The sequence below is a fragment of the Lycium barbarum genome, chromosome 3 (genome assembly GCF_019175385.1).
Source record: "Lycium barbarum isolate Lr01 chromosome 3, ASM1917538v2, whole genome shotgun sequence".
Classification (NCBI taxonomy): domain Eukaryota; kingdom Viridiplantae; phylum Streptophyta; class Magnoliopsida; order Solanales; family Solanaceae; genus Lycium; species Lycium barbarum.
In genome coordinates this window covers 118,362,047-118,379,657 of record NC_083339.1, presented here as the reverse complement: position 1 = coordinate 118,379,657, position 17,611 = coordinate 118,362,047, and the positions used below count along the sequence as shown (strand labels likewise).

Here is a 17,611-nt window from a genome sequence, read left to right as displayed (position 1 = left end):
ATGACCGATTATAACCGAAGCCTCGAGGTTGAGAAGATTGGCCTTAGCCAAGACAAAGCCCATTTTTCGTCGAGGCTGGACGAGCTGGAGACCACCGTATCCCAACTCCGGGGGGAACTGGATTTGGTGAAGGCCGATGCAGCGGGCCTAGCCGAGAGGAACCAGCTACTGGAATCCGACACCGCTCTGTATAAAGAACGTATGAGAGTTTTTGAAGGGAAAGCCGAGGATCGGTCTCGGATATGTGAGGGCTTGAAAGCCGAGATGGAGGAGGCGGTGAGCGCCAACGATGTTCTTAAGGCTGAGCTAGAAGCTGCTGTTCACATGAGGAATATTGCTGTGGCGAACCGGGCCGAGCTGGAGACTAAGTTAGCTAAAGCCGAGGCTGATTTAGAAGAAGCCTGGAAAGGCGTTGAGGCTGCCGAGGCTCATACTGCCATCTTCGCCGAGTACGAGAAGTGGAAGTCTCGGCGGCTCACCCTCGAAGAAGCCGAGCACGAATTCTCCGATCTTCCGGCCCTGATAAACCAGGCCAAAGGAATGGAGGAGGAGGCAAACCACGCCCTCGGGTCCGATTCAGACGATTCCGAGAGAACCGAGTCCGATCATTCTGCCTCCAGTCATCTAACATAGGATTTTTACTTGGCTTTTGCCTTTTGCCTTTGCTGGCTTTTTGACCTTTGATGTGAAAGTGTTCTTTGTAAAAGTACCTTTTGTATATATGAAAGTTGCACTTTTCTTGTTTCTTCATTTGAGTGCTCGTTTTTATTTTTCTTTGAATTATCGGTCCATTTTTCGGACAAGATGACCCGTAGTCATTGATTAATTCTGCCCGTAGGGCCTACTAAGATGTTTTGTGACCTCGGATCTTTCCGTGCCCGTGACAGGCGCCTCTTTAAGACCGGCATTTTTTGTGACCGGTTCGTAATGACCTCGTTGACCTTGTTGAATTTCGACCACAGTGCCTGGTGTAGGGTGTATAAATTGAACAACGCCGAAATACGACCAATGCCATGGTCTTTGTATTGTAAATGTTCGTACATATGAGAATTTTTAATTCTTGTATCTTTGCCGCAGCAAACACTAAATGGGACACGATTCATTATGATCGTTTGGTCCTTACATTGAAGGCGATGACCGGTGGCCAGCCTTTATTTTTGCCGTGGCAAATGCTGAATGGGACACGATTCATTATGATCGTTTGGTCCTTACATCGAAGGCGATGGCCGGTGGTCAGCCTTCGTTTTTGTCGTGGCAAATGCTGAGCTTCTTCGTTTCTCTTTATCGTGGCGTGCTTCGATGTGGGTGTTGTGCCCCCCCCCCCCCCCCTAACACTTATCCGAGCTTCGAGGTCGGGTGAGTGTTATCAAGCCCCCACTCGGAAGGTGTGACCTCGTGTGTCCGAGTGCTGGCCCTTTATCTTTGTTGCGTAGCACGTTGTACTTGTTGACTCATTAAAAACTTCGTCAGAAAACCCATTTCGGGACAAAACCGCACTAAGGATAAGAGTGCAACACGTGCTTTCAGTCCTAAATTTCTGATTTTGTGTTGTCCTTGATTTCCTGCAAAAGAAAGATACGGTTAACAAAAAGCATGTGGGAAGATCATACCTTAGCAGTAGTATCTTTTTAGATGGGCTATGTTCCAGTTGTTGCGCAGGCATTGCCCATCCATGGACTCCAGCTGGTATGATCCTTTGCCCGTTACACCGGTTACCCTGTACGGTCCTTCCCAGTTCGGTCCTAGCTTTCCCTCGTTGGGGTTCTTTGTATGTAATGTGATTTTTCGAAGCACCAAGTCCCCCACTTGGAAATGCCGAAAGTTGGCTCTTCGGTTGTAATACCTTTCCATCCTCTGTTTTTGTGCCGCTATGCGGACCGACGCTCCTTCGCGTAGCTCATCCGCGAGGTCGAGCTTCACGGCCATAGCCTCCCCGTTTGATTCTTCGGTGGCATATCTGAAACGGAGGGTCGGTTCGCCAACCTCCACGGGGATGAGGTCTTCGGCTCCGTAAACCAATGAGAACGGGGTTTCCCCCGTGCTTGATTTGGATGTGGTTCTGTAAGCCCAGAGCACCTCCGGGAGTATTTCCCTCCAATTATGCTTCGATGCCTCAAGTCTCTTCCTCAGATTTTTGATTATCGTTTTGTTTGTTGATTCTGCCTGCCCGTTTGCACACGGGTGATACGGGGTTGACACGATTTTCTTGATCTTCAACCCTTCGAGGAAACTGTTGACCTTGCCACCCACGAACTGGGGGTCATTATCACAGGTTATTTCAGATGGGATGCCGAAGCGGCAGATGATGTGGCCCCATATGAAGTCGATGACTTCCTCTTCTCTTATCTTTTCGAAGGCCTGCGCTTCAACCCATTTAGAAAAATAGTCAGTCATAAACAAAATGAAACAGGCCTTACCTGGTGCCCCAGTTAACGGACCAACAATGTCCATTCCCCACTTCATGAAAGGCCAAGGTGAGATGACCGAATGCAGCAACTCCCCGGGCTGATGAATCATCGGAGCATGCCTCTAACACCCGTCACATTTTTGGACAAAATTTTTCGTTTCCTCGTCCATCCGGTTCCAGTAATAACCGGCCCTGACGATTTTCCGAACCAAAGCTTCTGCACCGGAGTGGTTGCCGCAGGTCGCCTCGTGCACCTCTCTTATCACATATTCCGTTTCACCGGGGCCCAAACACTTAGCTAAAGGGCCGAGGAAGGACCGTCGATACAGTTGACTATCCACTAAGCAAAACCAGGCAGCCTTGGTCCGCAGCGATCGTGACTCCTTCGGGTCCTTTGGGAGCTTCCCCTCACGCAGGTAGTCGATGTACTTATTGCGCCAATCCCAGGTCAAGCCCATTGTGTATATTTCGGCGTGGCCGGTTTCTATGGCCGTGTTTGATAAGTGCACCGTTGCCCCGAGGTTGATTTCCTCCCCCTCAACCGAGGAACCCAAGTTTGCTAATGCATCGGCTTCGCTGTTCTGCTCCCTCGGTATGTGCTGCATGGTCCACTTTTTAAATTGATGAAGCACCACCTGCGTTTTTTCGAGGTACCGCTGCATCCGTTCGTCCTTTACCTCGAATACGCCGTTCACCTGGTTCACGACCAGAAGCGAGTAGCACTTTGCCTCTATTGTTTTGGCTCCCATGCTTCGAGCCAATTCCAAACCTGCAATCATAGCCTCATACTCGGCTTCATTGTTAGTCAATCTAGCAGTTCTAATGGACTGTCGGATGACCTCCCCGGCCGGGGTCCTAAGGACAACCCCAAGGCCGGAACCTCTAAGATTCGAGGCCCCGTCCGTATGTAGAGACCAAATGCTCGCGGTCTTTCCCGAGGTCAGCAAAAGTTCTTTCTCGACCTCGGGGACCATGGCCGGGGTAAAATCTGCCACAAAATCGGCCAAGATTTGGGATTTGATGGCCGTCCGAGGCTTGTACTCGATATCGTAACCGCTAATTTCTATAGCCCATTTTGTTAACCTACCGGATAACTTAGGTTTATGCATGATGCTTTTTAAAGGGTAAGTGGTTACCACACATATGGGGTGGCATTGAAAATAAGGTTTGAGCTTTCTGGAAGCGCTTACCAATGCTAAGGCCAGTTTTTCCAAATGGGGATAACGTGTCTCCGCATCCCCCAAAGTTCTACTTACATAATAGATAGGGAATTGCGTACCTGATTCTTCTCGGACTAAAACGCCGCTTACCGCCATTTCGGAGACTGCTAAATAGAGGAAGAGTGGCTCATCGGACTTCGGCGTGTGCAACAACGGGGGGCTGGATAAATACTTCTTCAATTCCCTCAGGGCTTCTTGGCACTCCGGCGTCCAAACAAAGTCGTTCTTCTTTCTGAGCAAAGAGAAGAAACGGTGACTCCTGTCCGAGGACCTCGAAATGAAGCGACTCAGCGCCGCTATCCGCCCGGTGAGCTTCTGTACCCCCTTTATGTTGTTCACGACCTCGATGTCCTCGATGGCCCTGATCTTATCCGGGTTGATTTCAATTCCCCGGTTTGACACCATGAATCCCAGGAACTTACCAGACCTGACGTCGAAGGCACATTTCTCGGGGTTGAGCTTCATGTTGTATCTTCGGAGTACATCGAAGGTTTCCTGCAAATGCTTTAAATGGTCCTCTGTTTCCAGGGACTTAACAACCATATCGTCAACATAAACTTCCATCGTTTTTCCTATTTGTTCTTCGAACATCCCATTAACTAGGCGTTGGTAAGTTGCACCGGTGTTTTTTAACCCGAAAGGCATGACGTTATAACAGTAAGTCCCATAACGGGTGATGAAAGATGTTTTCTCTTGGTCCTCCGGGTGCATCCGGATCTGGTTGTACCCGGAGTAAGCATCGAGAAAACTTAACATTTCGTGCCCGACCGTCGCATCGATCATTCTGTCGATGTGAGGCAATGGAAATGAATCCTTCGGGTATGCCTTGTTTAAATCCTTATAATCGACACACATTCGAAATTTATTACCTTTTTTGGGCACCACCACCACGTTAGCAAGCCAATCCGGGTATTTCACTTCCCGGATGGAACCTATATTCAAAAGCTTCGTTATCTCGTCTTTCACGAAGGCGTGCTTTGGCTCTGACATGGGCCTTATTTTTTGCTTGACCAGGGGAAACTTCCCGTCCAAGCTGAGTTTGTGCGATGCTATTTCCGGTGATATACCTGTCATATCTATATGCGACCATGCAAAGCAATCGGCGTTAGCTCGAACAAATTCAATTAACTTACGCCTGAGCTCCGGGGTGAGCCCTGTGCCCAGGTATACCTTTCTGTCCGGTAAGAACTCAAACACGATGATCTGCTCCAGCTCCTCCACGGTTGACTTGGTCGCGTCCGAGTCATCCGGCATGACAAAGGATCTGGGCATCCCGAAGTCTTCCTCCTCGTGCACTGGACCCGGTCCAGTGTACTTTAGTTGCTATTGGGGGACCTCCCCTCCGGTTGTACCCTTCTCTTCCTGAGCCGGCTTCTCGGGCCGGGAAGCCGCCTCATCTACTGCGAACATTTCCTTTGCTGCGGGCTGCTCGCCCCGGATGGTTTTCACCCCCTCCGGAGTGGGGAATTTCAACAACTGATGCAGTGTTGAAGGAACCGCCTTCATGCCATGTATCCAAGGTCTGCCCAATAACGTGTTATATTTCATGTCCCCTTCGATCACATAGAACATCGTTTGTTGAATGGTGCCATCCACGTTTACGGGCAACGTGATCTCTCCCCTCGTGGTTTCACTTGCCATATTGAACCCGCTTAACACTCGGGCCACTGGTACGATCTGACCGAGCAGTCCCAGCTGTTCAACCACTCTCCATCGGATGATGTTGGCCGAGCTACCTGGGTCAACCAAAATACGTTTGACCTTAGTTTTAAAGACAAGTACAGAAATTACCAACGCATCATTGTGGGGTTGGATGATGCCCTCCGCGTCTTCGTCATTAAAGAAGATAGATCCCTCGGTCCAATGACCTCGAGTGCGCTTCTCACGAACAATAGAAATCTTCGTCCGCTTCATTACCGGCCCTCGAGGGGCGTCAATCCCCCCCACTATCATGTTGATTGTATGTTGGGGTTCGACAGGTTCGGGCCTTTGATAAGATTATCTTTCCTTATAATGATTTTTGGCCCACTCGCTCAGCAGATCTCGGAGGTGGCTATTTTTCAATAACCGGGCTACCTCCTCTCTCAATTGGCGGCAATCCTCGGTTCTATGACCGTGGGTTCCGTGATATTCACACACCACGCTCGGATCCCGCTGACCCGGGTCCGACCTCAATGGTTTAGGCCATCTTACATCGGGGACACGCCCAATAGCCGAGACAAGTCCCGAAGTACTAACGTTGAAGTTGTACTCCGAAATTTTTGGCGGAACCTTATTACTGGCGGAACTTCCGGCATCGCTCCTAAACGAGAGTCCCCGACTGTTCGACGGGCGCTCAACCAGCTTGCTGCCCCGTCCAGAGAAATGGCTTGGACTCTCGATTAATTTTTCTGACCTGACATTTTGTCTCTCCGAATGGGGATATGGCTGAAATCTTTCTTTCGATGATTCGGACTTCGTTTCGTATCCCTTCCTTGGTGCCTCGAAACCTCTATTTACTTTGATCCTTACCGGTGGGAGCTCGAATTGATCATCCTCCACCCGAATCTTTGACTCATACCGATTGTGGACGTCGGCCCATGTTACGGCCTCGTATTCTAGCAAACTTTCTTTCAATTTGGCCGAAGCCACCGAACTTAGCATGTTGAGGCCCTTTGTGAAAGCCTGCGCGGCTCACTCTTCTGGCACCGGGGGGAGTTCCATCCGTTCCCTCTGGAACCGGGTGACGAACTCCCGCAGTAGCTCGTCGTCCCTTTGGGTTATCCGGAAAATATCAACCTTACGGGCCTGCACTTTTATGGCACCGGCATGGGCTCTGACGAAGGCGTCGGCGAGCATTTCAAAAGAAGTGATCGAATGTTCGGGTAGATGGTCGTACCACGCTAATGCCCCCTTCGATAGAGTCCCTCCAAATATTTTCAACAATCCTGACTCTATCTCATCTTCCTCCATATCGTTGCCCTTTATAGCACAGGTGTATGAGGTCACATGCTCATGTGGGTCCGTGGTGCCGTCGTATTTCTGAATATCCGACATCTTGAATCTCTTCGGGATCAACTTGGGGGCCGCACTCGGAGGAAAAGGCCTTTGAATATACCTTTTTGAGTTTGGCCCTTTTAGCAAAGGTGGAGCCCCCGGTATCTGATCCACCCAAGAGTTGTACGTCTCGACCCTCTTTTCGGTGGAATCCACTCGCTGCGCCAAAGTTTCGAGCATCTTCAGAACCTCGGTGGAGGAACCGGCCCCAGAACCATTACTCTCGACCACCCGTGGCTCGTTCCTTCCGATTTCCGCTATACCCTTAGCCTTTTCAGGCCCAGCTTCACCCTTTCCGCTCTGCAGTTGGGCAATCGCTAATCCTTGCTCGGCGATTGCCGCCCTTTGTTCCTGCAACATTTCAAAGATTAATCGCAAGTTAATGCCATCGTTTGGTGCGTCCGGTTCTCTTCGGCCCCGATCCCGGGACAATGTAACGGAATGATGAGTGTTTAGGGGGTCGGTTGCCGGTGGGACGGCGTTCTCTTGATCTACGGTATTTTGCCGGTTGAGTCCTTCCTTCGAATCAACGGGGTTCGGATCAGCGGGGTTCGGCAATGCCCGCAGTCCGCTCCCTTCGTTTTCCGCCACAATCTCGGTATTATTGACATGACCGGATTGCTCGACGTCAGCCATTTGGACCGTTTTCACAGAGATGGGTAGGGACGTTTTTGGCTTTGATGAATATGGTAGAAATCAAGGCCAAAGACCACTATTATCCTAGCCCCACGGTGGGCGCCAAACTGTTTACCCCGGATTCGGATAATCAATTAAATTTATAGGTGGGTATAGGATATGTGTTTTGGTCTTGATGTGTACTAGATAAGGAAAACAAAATATTTGAAGGTTAGCGATATATAGAGGTTAGTGAGCAATGTATGATACTTGATAGATGAAATGCACTAATCACAATGACAGGCAGCCTTGGCCGAATTAAATGATGGAAGAATTAGTATACAAGAGTTCCTCTATTACAAATGTTCTTGGAAAGTAAGAAGAGCCCAACCCCCTTAAGGGAGGTGGATATGCCCTATTTATAGCAGTGAGCCCATGGGCCTCATACAATATGAATTAATAAAATAACAATAAAAAGAACAGCCCCTGCACGGATTTGGTGGGATTGGACTGACGGCGCCGTTTGACACACGCATAGTTGGTGACCGACCATGACGTGACACCACTGGTGCGCTTCAGCAACGGTCATAACGGACCAACGGATACACGGTGTCCGGATCAACGGTGATGAACCCTCGGGAAGAGTCCCCGAACCATCAGTGGCATAGAGACCGGACCAAAGGGCGCCTCAGCTCAACTTCGATTAAAGCGCTTATCCGGGAAGGTGTGACGCCCCCCCCCCCCCCCCCCCCACGGTATTTTGCCGGTTGAGTCCTTCCTTCGAATCAACGGGGTTCGGCAATGCCCGCAGTCCGCTCCCTTCGTTTTCCGCCACAATCTCGGTATTATTGACATGACCGGATTGCTCGACGTCAGCCATTTGGACCGTTTTCACAGAGATGGGTAGGGACGTTTTTGGCTTTGATGAATATGGTAGAAATCAAGGCCAAAGACCACTATTATCCTAGCCCCACGGTGGGCGCCAAACTGTTTACCCCGGATTCGGATAATCAATTAAATTTATAGGTGGGTATAGGATATGTGTTTTGGTCTTGATGTGTACTAGATAAGGAAAACAAAATATTTGAAGGTTAGCGATATATAGAGGTTAGTGAGCAATGTATGATACTTGATAGATGAAATGCACTAATCACAATGACAGGCAGCCTTGGCCGAATTAAATGATGGAAGAATTAGTATACAAGAGTTCCTCTATTACAAATGTTCTTGGAAAGTAAGAAGAGCCCAACCCCCTTAAGGGAGGTGGATATGCCCTATTTATAGCAGTGAGCCCATGGGCCTCATACAATATGAATTAATAAAATAACAATAAAAAGAACAGCCCCTGCACGGATTTGGTGGGATTGGACTGACGGCGCCGTTTGACACACGCATAGTTGGTGACCGACCATGACGTGACACCACTGGTGCGCTTCAGCAACGGTCATAACGGACCAACGGATACACGGTGTCCGGATCAACGGTGATGAACCCTCGGGAAGAGTCCCCGAACCATCAGTGGCATAGAGACCGGACCAAAGGGCGCCTCAGCTCAACTTCGATTAAAGCGCTTATCCGGGAAGGTGTGACGCCCCCCCCCCCCCCCCCCCCCCCCCCCCGGTGCGAACTCCCGGCCCTTTTCTTCCTCCGAGCCATAGTTTCTCCGGATATGACTCATATCCGGTTTTTACGTATACAAATATAAGTTAAATCCTTTCATAAATTGACAAAGAAATTAGACAATTATATGAAAACTCATAACATATTCCATAGAATATAATTAGAAAGTCATTATATTTATGTGGACTCAGTGAGTATAAAGAGAAAGCATATAAAAGGCCAAATATGGGAAGTGGAAAGGGGAATTTGCATCTGAATCGTCAATCAAATTGGTACCATTATGAAATGTGAATCGGATACGTCTCTTTAAGGAACTGAAGGAAAAAGACAACAACACTTGTTAGACGTGAGCGCTGACGCCATGCAATTCAACTCCTCTATCACATAACTACTTTACTGTATAACATCAAATTACACGTACTATTTCTCCATGACTCACACATAATTGTCAACTATACACCACCGTTTTCTTATGTCGAATTAAATAGTAGAATTTAAATTATAGTACTGCTTGTCTGTCGCTTTGCCTAACATAAATTACAAACTAGAAAAAAGAAACCTTAATTCTCAAATTTATGATGAACGACATGGTCACCAATCACCATTAGTTTTGGATTTTAAGAATTATATTGTTCTCCATTGGTGATATTTCCGAGACTTGCAACCTTTTTGTCGTACACCTTCTGCTTCTCTGGTTAGTTCTGTTTAATGTCTTCAATTTATTTATTTTTTGAAATGTGAACTATGTAAGCCGCCCAAAACTTCCCTGGTATCCTATGCGAACTCAGCAGATTACAGATATGCTGTTTGTTCTGGTTAATTATTAGTCTTTCTTAAATGCGTTTTGGATCTTGCAGCATGTGATTGTCTTGTTATGTTATATTATATTATATTATATTATATTATATTACATGATACTAAATAACTGCTCCCTATTCTTTTGGAACCGTTCAAGCTTGCAGTTTTTATTTTTATTTTTTGTGTTCTCTCAGTGTGTAGCATGAAAAGAGTTGAGTAGTGTGGACTGTGGATGTATTAATGATCATCTTTATCTGTGATCACTTTAACACTTTTATGTTGTAAAAAGAACATATTAAGGTACATCAAGTTCACTTTTGACCCTTTTTGGCTACTGTTTGCAATTGTTGATTCTGAAGTTGTGGCTTACAATAATTCTTCATTATACAATTGTTTTTTCTGTTTCTTTTTTCCAGTGGAATGTCTCTTCACCATGTTGCTACTTGAATTACAAATTAAAGTTTGAATCTTTGGACTGAAATTTCATTTCAGGGCTTAGAGATTGGCAGAAGGAGATGGTGGACATTTGGGCTGTATTTTGCGGGGCATCAGATTGCTTGAACGACGATGGAAAGCCTTGCAATACTGATTGGATGTCCGTAACACAACCATCATCGTGTATCAATCATGCATTGATAGTTTGCTCTGATGTTATACTCCTGCTGTTCTTCATATTCACTCTATTAACCAAGGCATCCTTAAAATACACCAACATTCCTTCCCGCTTTTCGGGGTTCTCACGTTTGCAGTTGACTTGTGCTATTTGTAATGGTTTCCTGGGAATACTGTATTTGTCCTTGTTCATTTGGGTGTTTGAAGACCAAGTGAAGAAAACCCATAGTACATTACCACTACATTGGTGGTTACTAATCTTGTTTCATGGTATTACCTGGTTATCAGTAAGTTTAACTGCAACCCTTAGGGGAAAACATTTTTCAAGAACCCCTCTCAGGCTCTTGTCAATTCTTGCTTTTGTCTTTACTGGAATTTTCTCTGGTATGTCACTCGTTGCGGCTATTCTTGATAAAGAGATAACAATGAAGATAGCTCTAGATGTATTGTCCTTTATAGGAGCATGTTTATTGTTGTTATGCACCTACAAGGGGCTGCAGCATGATGAACAGAGAGATCAAAATGATCTTTATGCTCCCTTAAATGGTTCTGCCAGTGGAATTAGTAAAAGTGATTTTGCTAGCTCTGTCACTCCCTTTGCTAAAGCTGGGTTTCTTAATATAATGTCGTTTTGGTGGATGAATCCACTGATGAAGAAGGGAAAGCAGAAAACTCTTGAGGATGAAGACATACCCAAATTGCGTGAGGCAGATCGTGCTGAATCATGTTACTTAATGTTTGTGGAGCTACTGAACAAACAGAAACAAGTTGATCCCTCTTCCCAGCCGTCCATTTTGAAGATAATAGTGTTATGTCACTGGAAGGAGCTAATTGTGTCAGGATTCTTCGCGCTACTGAAAATAACTACTCTGTCTGCTGGTCCTCTGCTTCTTAATGCATTCATTAAGGTTGCTGAAGGAGATGCAGCTTTTAAAAATGAGGGATTTCTATTGGTAATTCTGCTTTTTATATCAAAGAACTTGGAATCCTTGTCACAAAGGCAATGGTACTTCAGGTGCAGACTTATTGGTGTAAAAGTAAGGTCTTTACTTACAGCAGCGATTTATAAGAAGCAAATAAGATTATCCAATGCTGCTAAACTGATGCATTCTAGTGGTGAGATCATGAACTATGTTACGGTGGATGCTTATCGAATTGGAGAGTTCCCTTTCTGGCTGCATCAGACCTGGACAACGAGTGTCCAGCTTTGTTTTGCACTTATCATTCTCTTTCGTGCAGTTGGACTTGCAACTATTGCATCCTTGGTAGTGATTATACTCACCGTGCTGTGCAATACTCCGCTTGCAAAGTTGCAACATAAATTCCAGTCCAAGCTAATGGTTGCACAAGATGATAGGCTCAAGGCTATCTCAGAGGCCCTTGTGAATATGAAAGTTCTGAAATTATATGCATGGGAAACTCATTTTAAGAGTGTCATTGAAAATTTGAGGAGAGTAGAAGAGAAATGGTTATCAGCTGTTCAGTCACGCAAGGCATATAATAGCTTCCTTTTCTGGTCATCACCTGTTTTGGTATCTGCTGCAACATTTGGGGCCTGTTATTTCCTAGGTGTTCCATTATATGCAAGCAATGTTTTCACCTTTGTAGCGACTTTACGTCTGGTTCAGGATCCAATAAGAACCATTCCTGACGTTATTGGTGTGGTGATTCAAGCCAAGGTTTCCTTTGCAAGGATAGTCAAGTTCCTTGAGGCCCCCGAGCTGGAAAATGCAAATGTTAGGCAGAAGCACAACTTCGGATTTACAGATCATGCCATACTTATGAAATCAGCTAATCTCTCATGGGAAGAAAATCCACCTCGACCTACTCTGAGAAACATTAATTTGGAGGTTAGGCGCGGTCAGAAGATTGCTATATGTGGGGAGGTGGGCTCAGGAAAGTCAACTCTTCTGGCAACAATTCTTGGAGAGGTTCCAAGTATCCAAGGAACTGTAAGTTATTTTGGTTAGTTACTATATTTCTTGCTAGGTAGGAAATGACAAGCAGGTTCTTGAAATTTTTATTGTAGGCACATTCATAATTTTACTTTGGAAAAAATCTATAGATGCTTTGTGTTCTGCAGGTTCAAGTTTATGGAACAATCGCCTATGTCTCTCAGTCAGCATGGATTCAGACGGGGTCAATACGAGAAAATATTTTGTTCGGTTCTCCACTGGATAGCCAGAGATACCAGCAAACTTTGGAGAAGTGTTCATTGTTAAAAGATCTTGAGTTGCTACCATATGGCGATCTCACTGAAATAGGTGAAAGAGGAGTTAATCTTAGTGGTGGTCAAAAGCAGCGCATTCAACTTGCTCGTGCACTGTATCAGAATGCTGATATATATCTCTTGGATGATCCGTTCAGTGCTGTAGATGCCCATACTGCTAGTAGCCTATTCAATGTGAGAAATGCTGTTCATACTGTGTTTGATATCATTTCTTATTATTTGCAAGCTCAAACCTGAATTGATATCTTGCAGGAATACGTCATGGAAGCTCTCTCAGCGAAGACAGTCTTACTTGTGACCCACCAAGTTGATTTTCTTCCTGCTTTTGATATGGTTCTGGTTAGTCTTTCTTGATAAACTTTTTTTTCTAATACGACTTAGTAAACTCTTGAACTCCTGATATTTTTTCTGTACAAGTCTCATAAATCATTTGAACTGAATAGTTGGACTTATATGTGTCTACTTTTATTCACAGTTAATGTCAGATGGAGAAATTTTAAATGCAGCTCCTTATCATGAGTTATTGGCCTCAAGCAAAGAATTCCAGGACTTGGTTGATGCACACAAAGAGACTGCTGGTTCAGAAAGGGTTGCAGAGGTTAATTCATCATCAAGGCAGGAATCGCATACAAGAGAAATTCGTAAGACTGATACTGGAAAGAAATCTATAGTCCCTGTAGGTGATCAGTTGATTAAGCTAGAAGAGAGAGAAGTCGGAGACACTGGATTTACGCCTTATGTTCAGTATCTAAATCAGAACAAAGGGTACTTATTCTTTGTCATTGCTATCCTCTCGCACATAACATTTGTGATTGGTCAGGTAACTCAGAACTCCTGGATGGCTGCAAATGTTGATAATCCCCAAGTTAGCACTCTGAGACTGATTGTAGTTTACTTGGTAATTGGGGTTGTTTCGACGCTGTTTTTGCTCTCTAGATCCCTATCAACGGTTTTTTTGGGTTTGCAATCATCAAAGTCCTTGTTCTCGCAGCTATTAAATTCTCTTTTTCGTGCTCCTATGTCATTTTATGACTCTACACCTTTGGGGAGGATACTAAGCCGGGTAAGCTTCTCAAACATGAACATTGAAACAAGCTATAATGGGGATATTTAAGGATGTATATGGACCTAACCATTTTTGCTACCCCAACCCCGTGGATGCAGGTCTCAGCAGATTTGAGTATAGTTGATCTTGATATTCCATTCAACTTGATTTTTGCTTTTGGAGCTACCATAAACTTCTATTCTAATCTTATGGTGCTAGCTGTTGTGACTTGGCAAGTTCTGGTTATCTCAATCCCAATGGTTTATTTGGCGATTCAGTTGCAGGTAAGAGTTCGCTGTTTTATTTTTTCAAAATCCTTTATACACCACTGCACGTACACTCTCTCAATCACTATTTTTGAATTCATGTCTCCGCCCACGGGGTTCCTGTATGGAAGTAGGAGAGGATTTATTGCAGTTAAACACACTTAAACTCTTCATTTTCATTTATGCTCCGTCTCCAAACTGAATGGTATGGATATATGATACTCTGGAGATTCTCTAGCAATGGCTGGTGGATTTTAAAAGTTTTAATTTTCTGCAACACTATCCGCTTATGTGGCAGCAGTAACTGATAAACTGAGATTGCAAACTTTATCTCTTACTCTTGGCAGAAATACTACTATGCATCTGCCAAAGAGTTGATGCGGATAAATGGTACTACCAAATCATTTGTGGCCAACCATCTTGCTGAATCTATTGCTGGAGCTGTGACTATAAGGGCATTCAAAGAGGAAGATAGATTTTTCATCAAGACTTTTGAGCTAATTGATATAAATGCCAGTCCTTTCTTCCACAATTTTGCAGCAAATGAGTGGTTGATTCAACGATTGGAAACTATTAGTGCAACTGTTCTTGCAACTTCAGCACTCTGCATGGTTTTGCTTCCTACTGGGACTTTCAGCTCAGGTATGCCATGAACTAAAATTAATATTGAGACTAGATAAAGAATATTATTGTTTCTTCACTTTCCGCCTAATGTCAAACGCAAAAATATTTTCTGATAACAGCCTCATTCTTTTGCAGGATTTATTGGGATGGCTTTGTCCTATGGTCTTTCCTTAAACATGTCCCTTGTTTTCTCCATTAACAACCAGTGCACGCTAGCAAATTACATAATTTCTGTAGAAAGACTTAACCAGTATATGCACGTTCCAAGTGAAGCGCCTGAGATTGTTAAAGAGAACCGTCCACCAGTCAATTGGCCAACAAGGGGTAAAGTTGAAATTCAAGATTTGCAGGTAAACTTGGTCTCACCACCCTAATTTCTTATTTTCAGAATGTTCATGATACTGATCAGTGTTATCCAACAGATCAGATATAGGGAAGATTCCCCGCTTGTTCTTAGGGGGATCAGCTGTACATTTGAAGGGGGCCATAAAATTGGTATTGTTGGCCGGACTGGCAGTGGCAAGACTACACTCATCGGTGCACTATTCCGATTAGTGGAGCCAGTAGGTGGAAGGATTTTGGTAGATGGAATTGACATTTCTAAAATTGGTCTTCACGATTTAAGGTCCCGTTTTGGGATTATACCTCAGGACCCTACTCTATTCAATGGAACAGTAAGATACAACTTGGATCCCTTATGTCAGCATCCTGATGAGGAAATATGGGAGGTAATTTGCATTTACTTATTATGTATCGGGTCATTATTTTTTATTTTTTTAATTTGACGCAGAATGTGCATTGCACCAAAAGCGATCTTCTGATTTCTTGGTTTCATTCACATCTTTATTTGAAAAAGGTCCTTAGGAAGTGTCAGCTAAAAGAGCCAGTCGAGGAAAAAGAGAAGGGGCTTGACTCAATGGGTAAGTTTTCTAATAACACATCTGGTTGTTTTATCCAATTGGATTCTATTAATAATGGTAGTGTCATTTCAGTTGTAGAAGACGGATCAAACTGGAGCATGGGGCAGCGACAATTGTTCTGTTTGGGACGTGCTCTTTTGAGGAAAGCTAAGATTTTGGTGCTTGACGAAGCAACTGCATCTATTGACAATACCACTGATATGATATTGCAGAAAACTATCAGGACAGAATTTGCTAACAGTACTGTAATTACGGTAGCCCATAGGATACCCACAGTAATGGATTGTACAATGGTTCTCGCCATTAGTGATGGTAAGTCCTGTTTATTTACTTTTAAACACGACCACATATTTCCCAGATTGTTTCAGCTCTAATGACCTTAACTTTGGCTGTGAACACAGGAAAACTAGTGGAGTATGATGAACCGATGAAGTTGATGAAGAAGGAAGGTTCGCTCTTTGGGCAGCTTGTGAAGGAGTATTGGTCTCATTATCAGTCAGCGGAATCTCATTGAAGAGCTAACTGCGTATTTGAAATATCTTTTTTGGCCCAACACTTACTGCCCATGTAGTTACAACTGCATTTGATTCCCCAACGAGGCACCATTAGGACAGTGCTGAGCTCAATGTCGATCTGTTTTACATGAGCATGTGAATATAATCAAAGACTAGTAGTCTGGAATAGCATAAATCAATGTTTGGGGCATTCACTGAGCAAGAGAAGAAGTAACTAGTGCTCCAAATTCTATTGTATAGCCTGGATAGCTCAGTAGGTAACGAGCATGATCTGTAGCTTATACAAGTCTTCTTGACTTTGTACGCGTTCTTCATGGATGTATACTTACATGTATATCTTCCATCATTATAAGTTCTTTGCCACCTTCTCAAACCTCACTTGTGGTGTTATTGATGCACAATATCATCTTATGGTTCCTTCCCCAATAAAGAATTCTCGGAATGTCATCACACAGACACACAGTTATGTTAACTATTGTCAACTAATGAGCCTTAGTATTTCTCTGTCACCATTAAGGATGAAGCAAGCAATTCCATAGACCAGGGTTGCAATTTAATAAATAACGAAATAAAGATGACCCACTGTGATAGAACTAGTAATACTAGGCGACAAAAAACATTTAGGGCCTGTTTGGAAAGCCACTCAGGTAATTGGAATTGGGTGTAATTACACAGTTTGACCTGTTTGACCAAGTAATTATACAGTTAGGTGAGAATTGGGTGTAATTGAGAGGGTGTAATTACACTCTCCAATTCTCAAGGAGGTTGAGAATTGAGTGTAATTACACCCTGTAATTACAGTGTTACTTTTTAGTTTGTTTTTTTTTTTTTTTTTATTTCTATTATTTTAATTTCTTTTTTATTTCTACTTTTTAATTATTTTTATTTTTTAAAATGTATTTTTCTTTTTATATTATTTATTTTTCATTTCCTTTCTTCTCATTCCCAACCTTTACTTCTTGTGGTTCCATGTAATTGCTCGTATTTTTTTTATTCATTTAGCATAACCGTGTTATTAGTCTAATTTTTCAAACTACACCTCTTAATATTTGAAAAATTGAGTCATTAACAAACTTGGCATATAACGAGTGACGTTATTAAAGTAGAATTTCGTTGTGAATGAGGTTATAGACTTGTATTTTCCCTTTCTTTTGAATTATTTACTTAAGTTACATTGGAACTTAGTTAAGTAATGTTGAAATTTGATATAAGAGTATTATGTCAAACTTTCTTTTGGATTTTGAATTTAGGTTATATTTTGAATTTTAAGTTATTTGCTTTCACATTGCATGCTGTTTATTTTTCACTTACGTTTGATGAATATTTTGTGTCAAACATATGAATAATGTTATGGCATTATATTTATAATTTTTTTTTTTCAAACATCCAATCCATGACATTCTCACAAAAAAAGTCTTCTTTTAAGTTTTATAATTAATTAAAAATAAATATTATTAATTTGAAAAATATATATCAATTAATTTTTACAGTATTAGTTACAAATATATGATTATTAATTAATATATTATCAAGAAACAATGTGTAATTAAATAACTAATTTAATACATTTATAAAGGCAAATATTTTTTAAATATTAATTTTAAATTTTTTATAATTAAATTTTATTTTTAAATTAAACTAACTGTGTAATTACACTTCTACAACCAAACAACACCCTTGTAATTACACTGTAATTACGTTAC

General features: G+C 43.2%; 2 protein-coding genes across 2 annotated transcripts; both read left to right on the top strand.

The window, feature by feature from the left end:
* LOC132631183 (uncharacterized) lies at positions 1–10,143 on the top strand. Its single transcript, XM_060346781.1, has 2 exons — positions 1–449; positions 10,113–10,143. The coding sequence occupies exons 1-2, from the start codon at positions 1–3 to the stop codon at positions 10,141–10,143; spliced, it is 480 nt and encodes a 159-aa protein (XP_060202764.1).
* Positions 9,305–16,281, top strand: LOC132632007 (ABC transporter C family member 10-like). Its single transcript, XM_060347787.1, has 12 exons — positions 9,305–9,592; positions 10,189–12,260; positions 12,392–12,712; positions 12,791–12,877; positions 13,014–13,601; positions 13,703–13,867; positions 14,197–14,491; positions 14,609–14,823; positions 14,896–15,201; positions 15,330–15,393; positions 15,466–15,705; positions 15,795–16,281. Exons 2-12 carry the CDS (start codon positions 10,212–10,214, stop codon positions 15,905–15,907), a joined length of 4,443 nt encoding a protein of 1,480 aa, XP_060203770.1. The 5' UTR covers positions 9,305–9,592; positions 10,189–10,211; the 3' UTR covers positions 15,908–16,281.
* The last annotated feature ends 1,330 nt before the right edge of the window (positions 16,282–17,611 follow it).

Excerpts from the sequence above, each read along its gene's own strand:
- LOC132631183 (XM_060346781.1), top strand. The coding sequence starts at position 1 with ATGACCGATTATAACCGAAGCCTCGAGGTTGAGAAGATTGGCCTTAGC. Across the intron at positions 450-10,112 it reads CATACTGCCATCTTCGCCGA|TGGAATGTCTCTTCACCATG; the intron begins GTACGAGAAGTG and ends TCTTTTTTCCAG.
- LOC132632007 (XM_060347787.1), top strand. The coding sequence starts at position 10,212 with ATGGTGGACATTTGGGCTGTATTTTGCGGGGCATCAGATTGCTTGAAC. Across the intron at positions 12,713-12,790 it reads CTGCTAGTAGCCTATTCAAT|GAATACGTCATGGAAGCTCT; the intron begins GTGAGAAATGCT and ends GATATCTTGCAG. Across the intron at positions 12,878-13,013 it reads CTGCTTTTGATATGGTTCTG|TTAATGTCAGATGGAGAAAT; the intron begins GTTAGTCTTTCT and ends TTTTATTCACAG.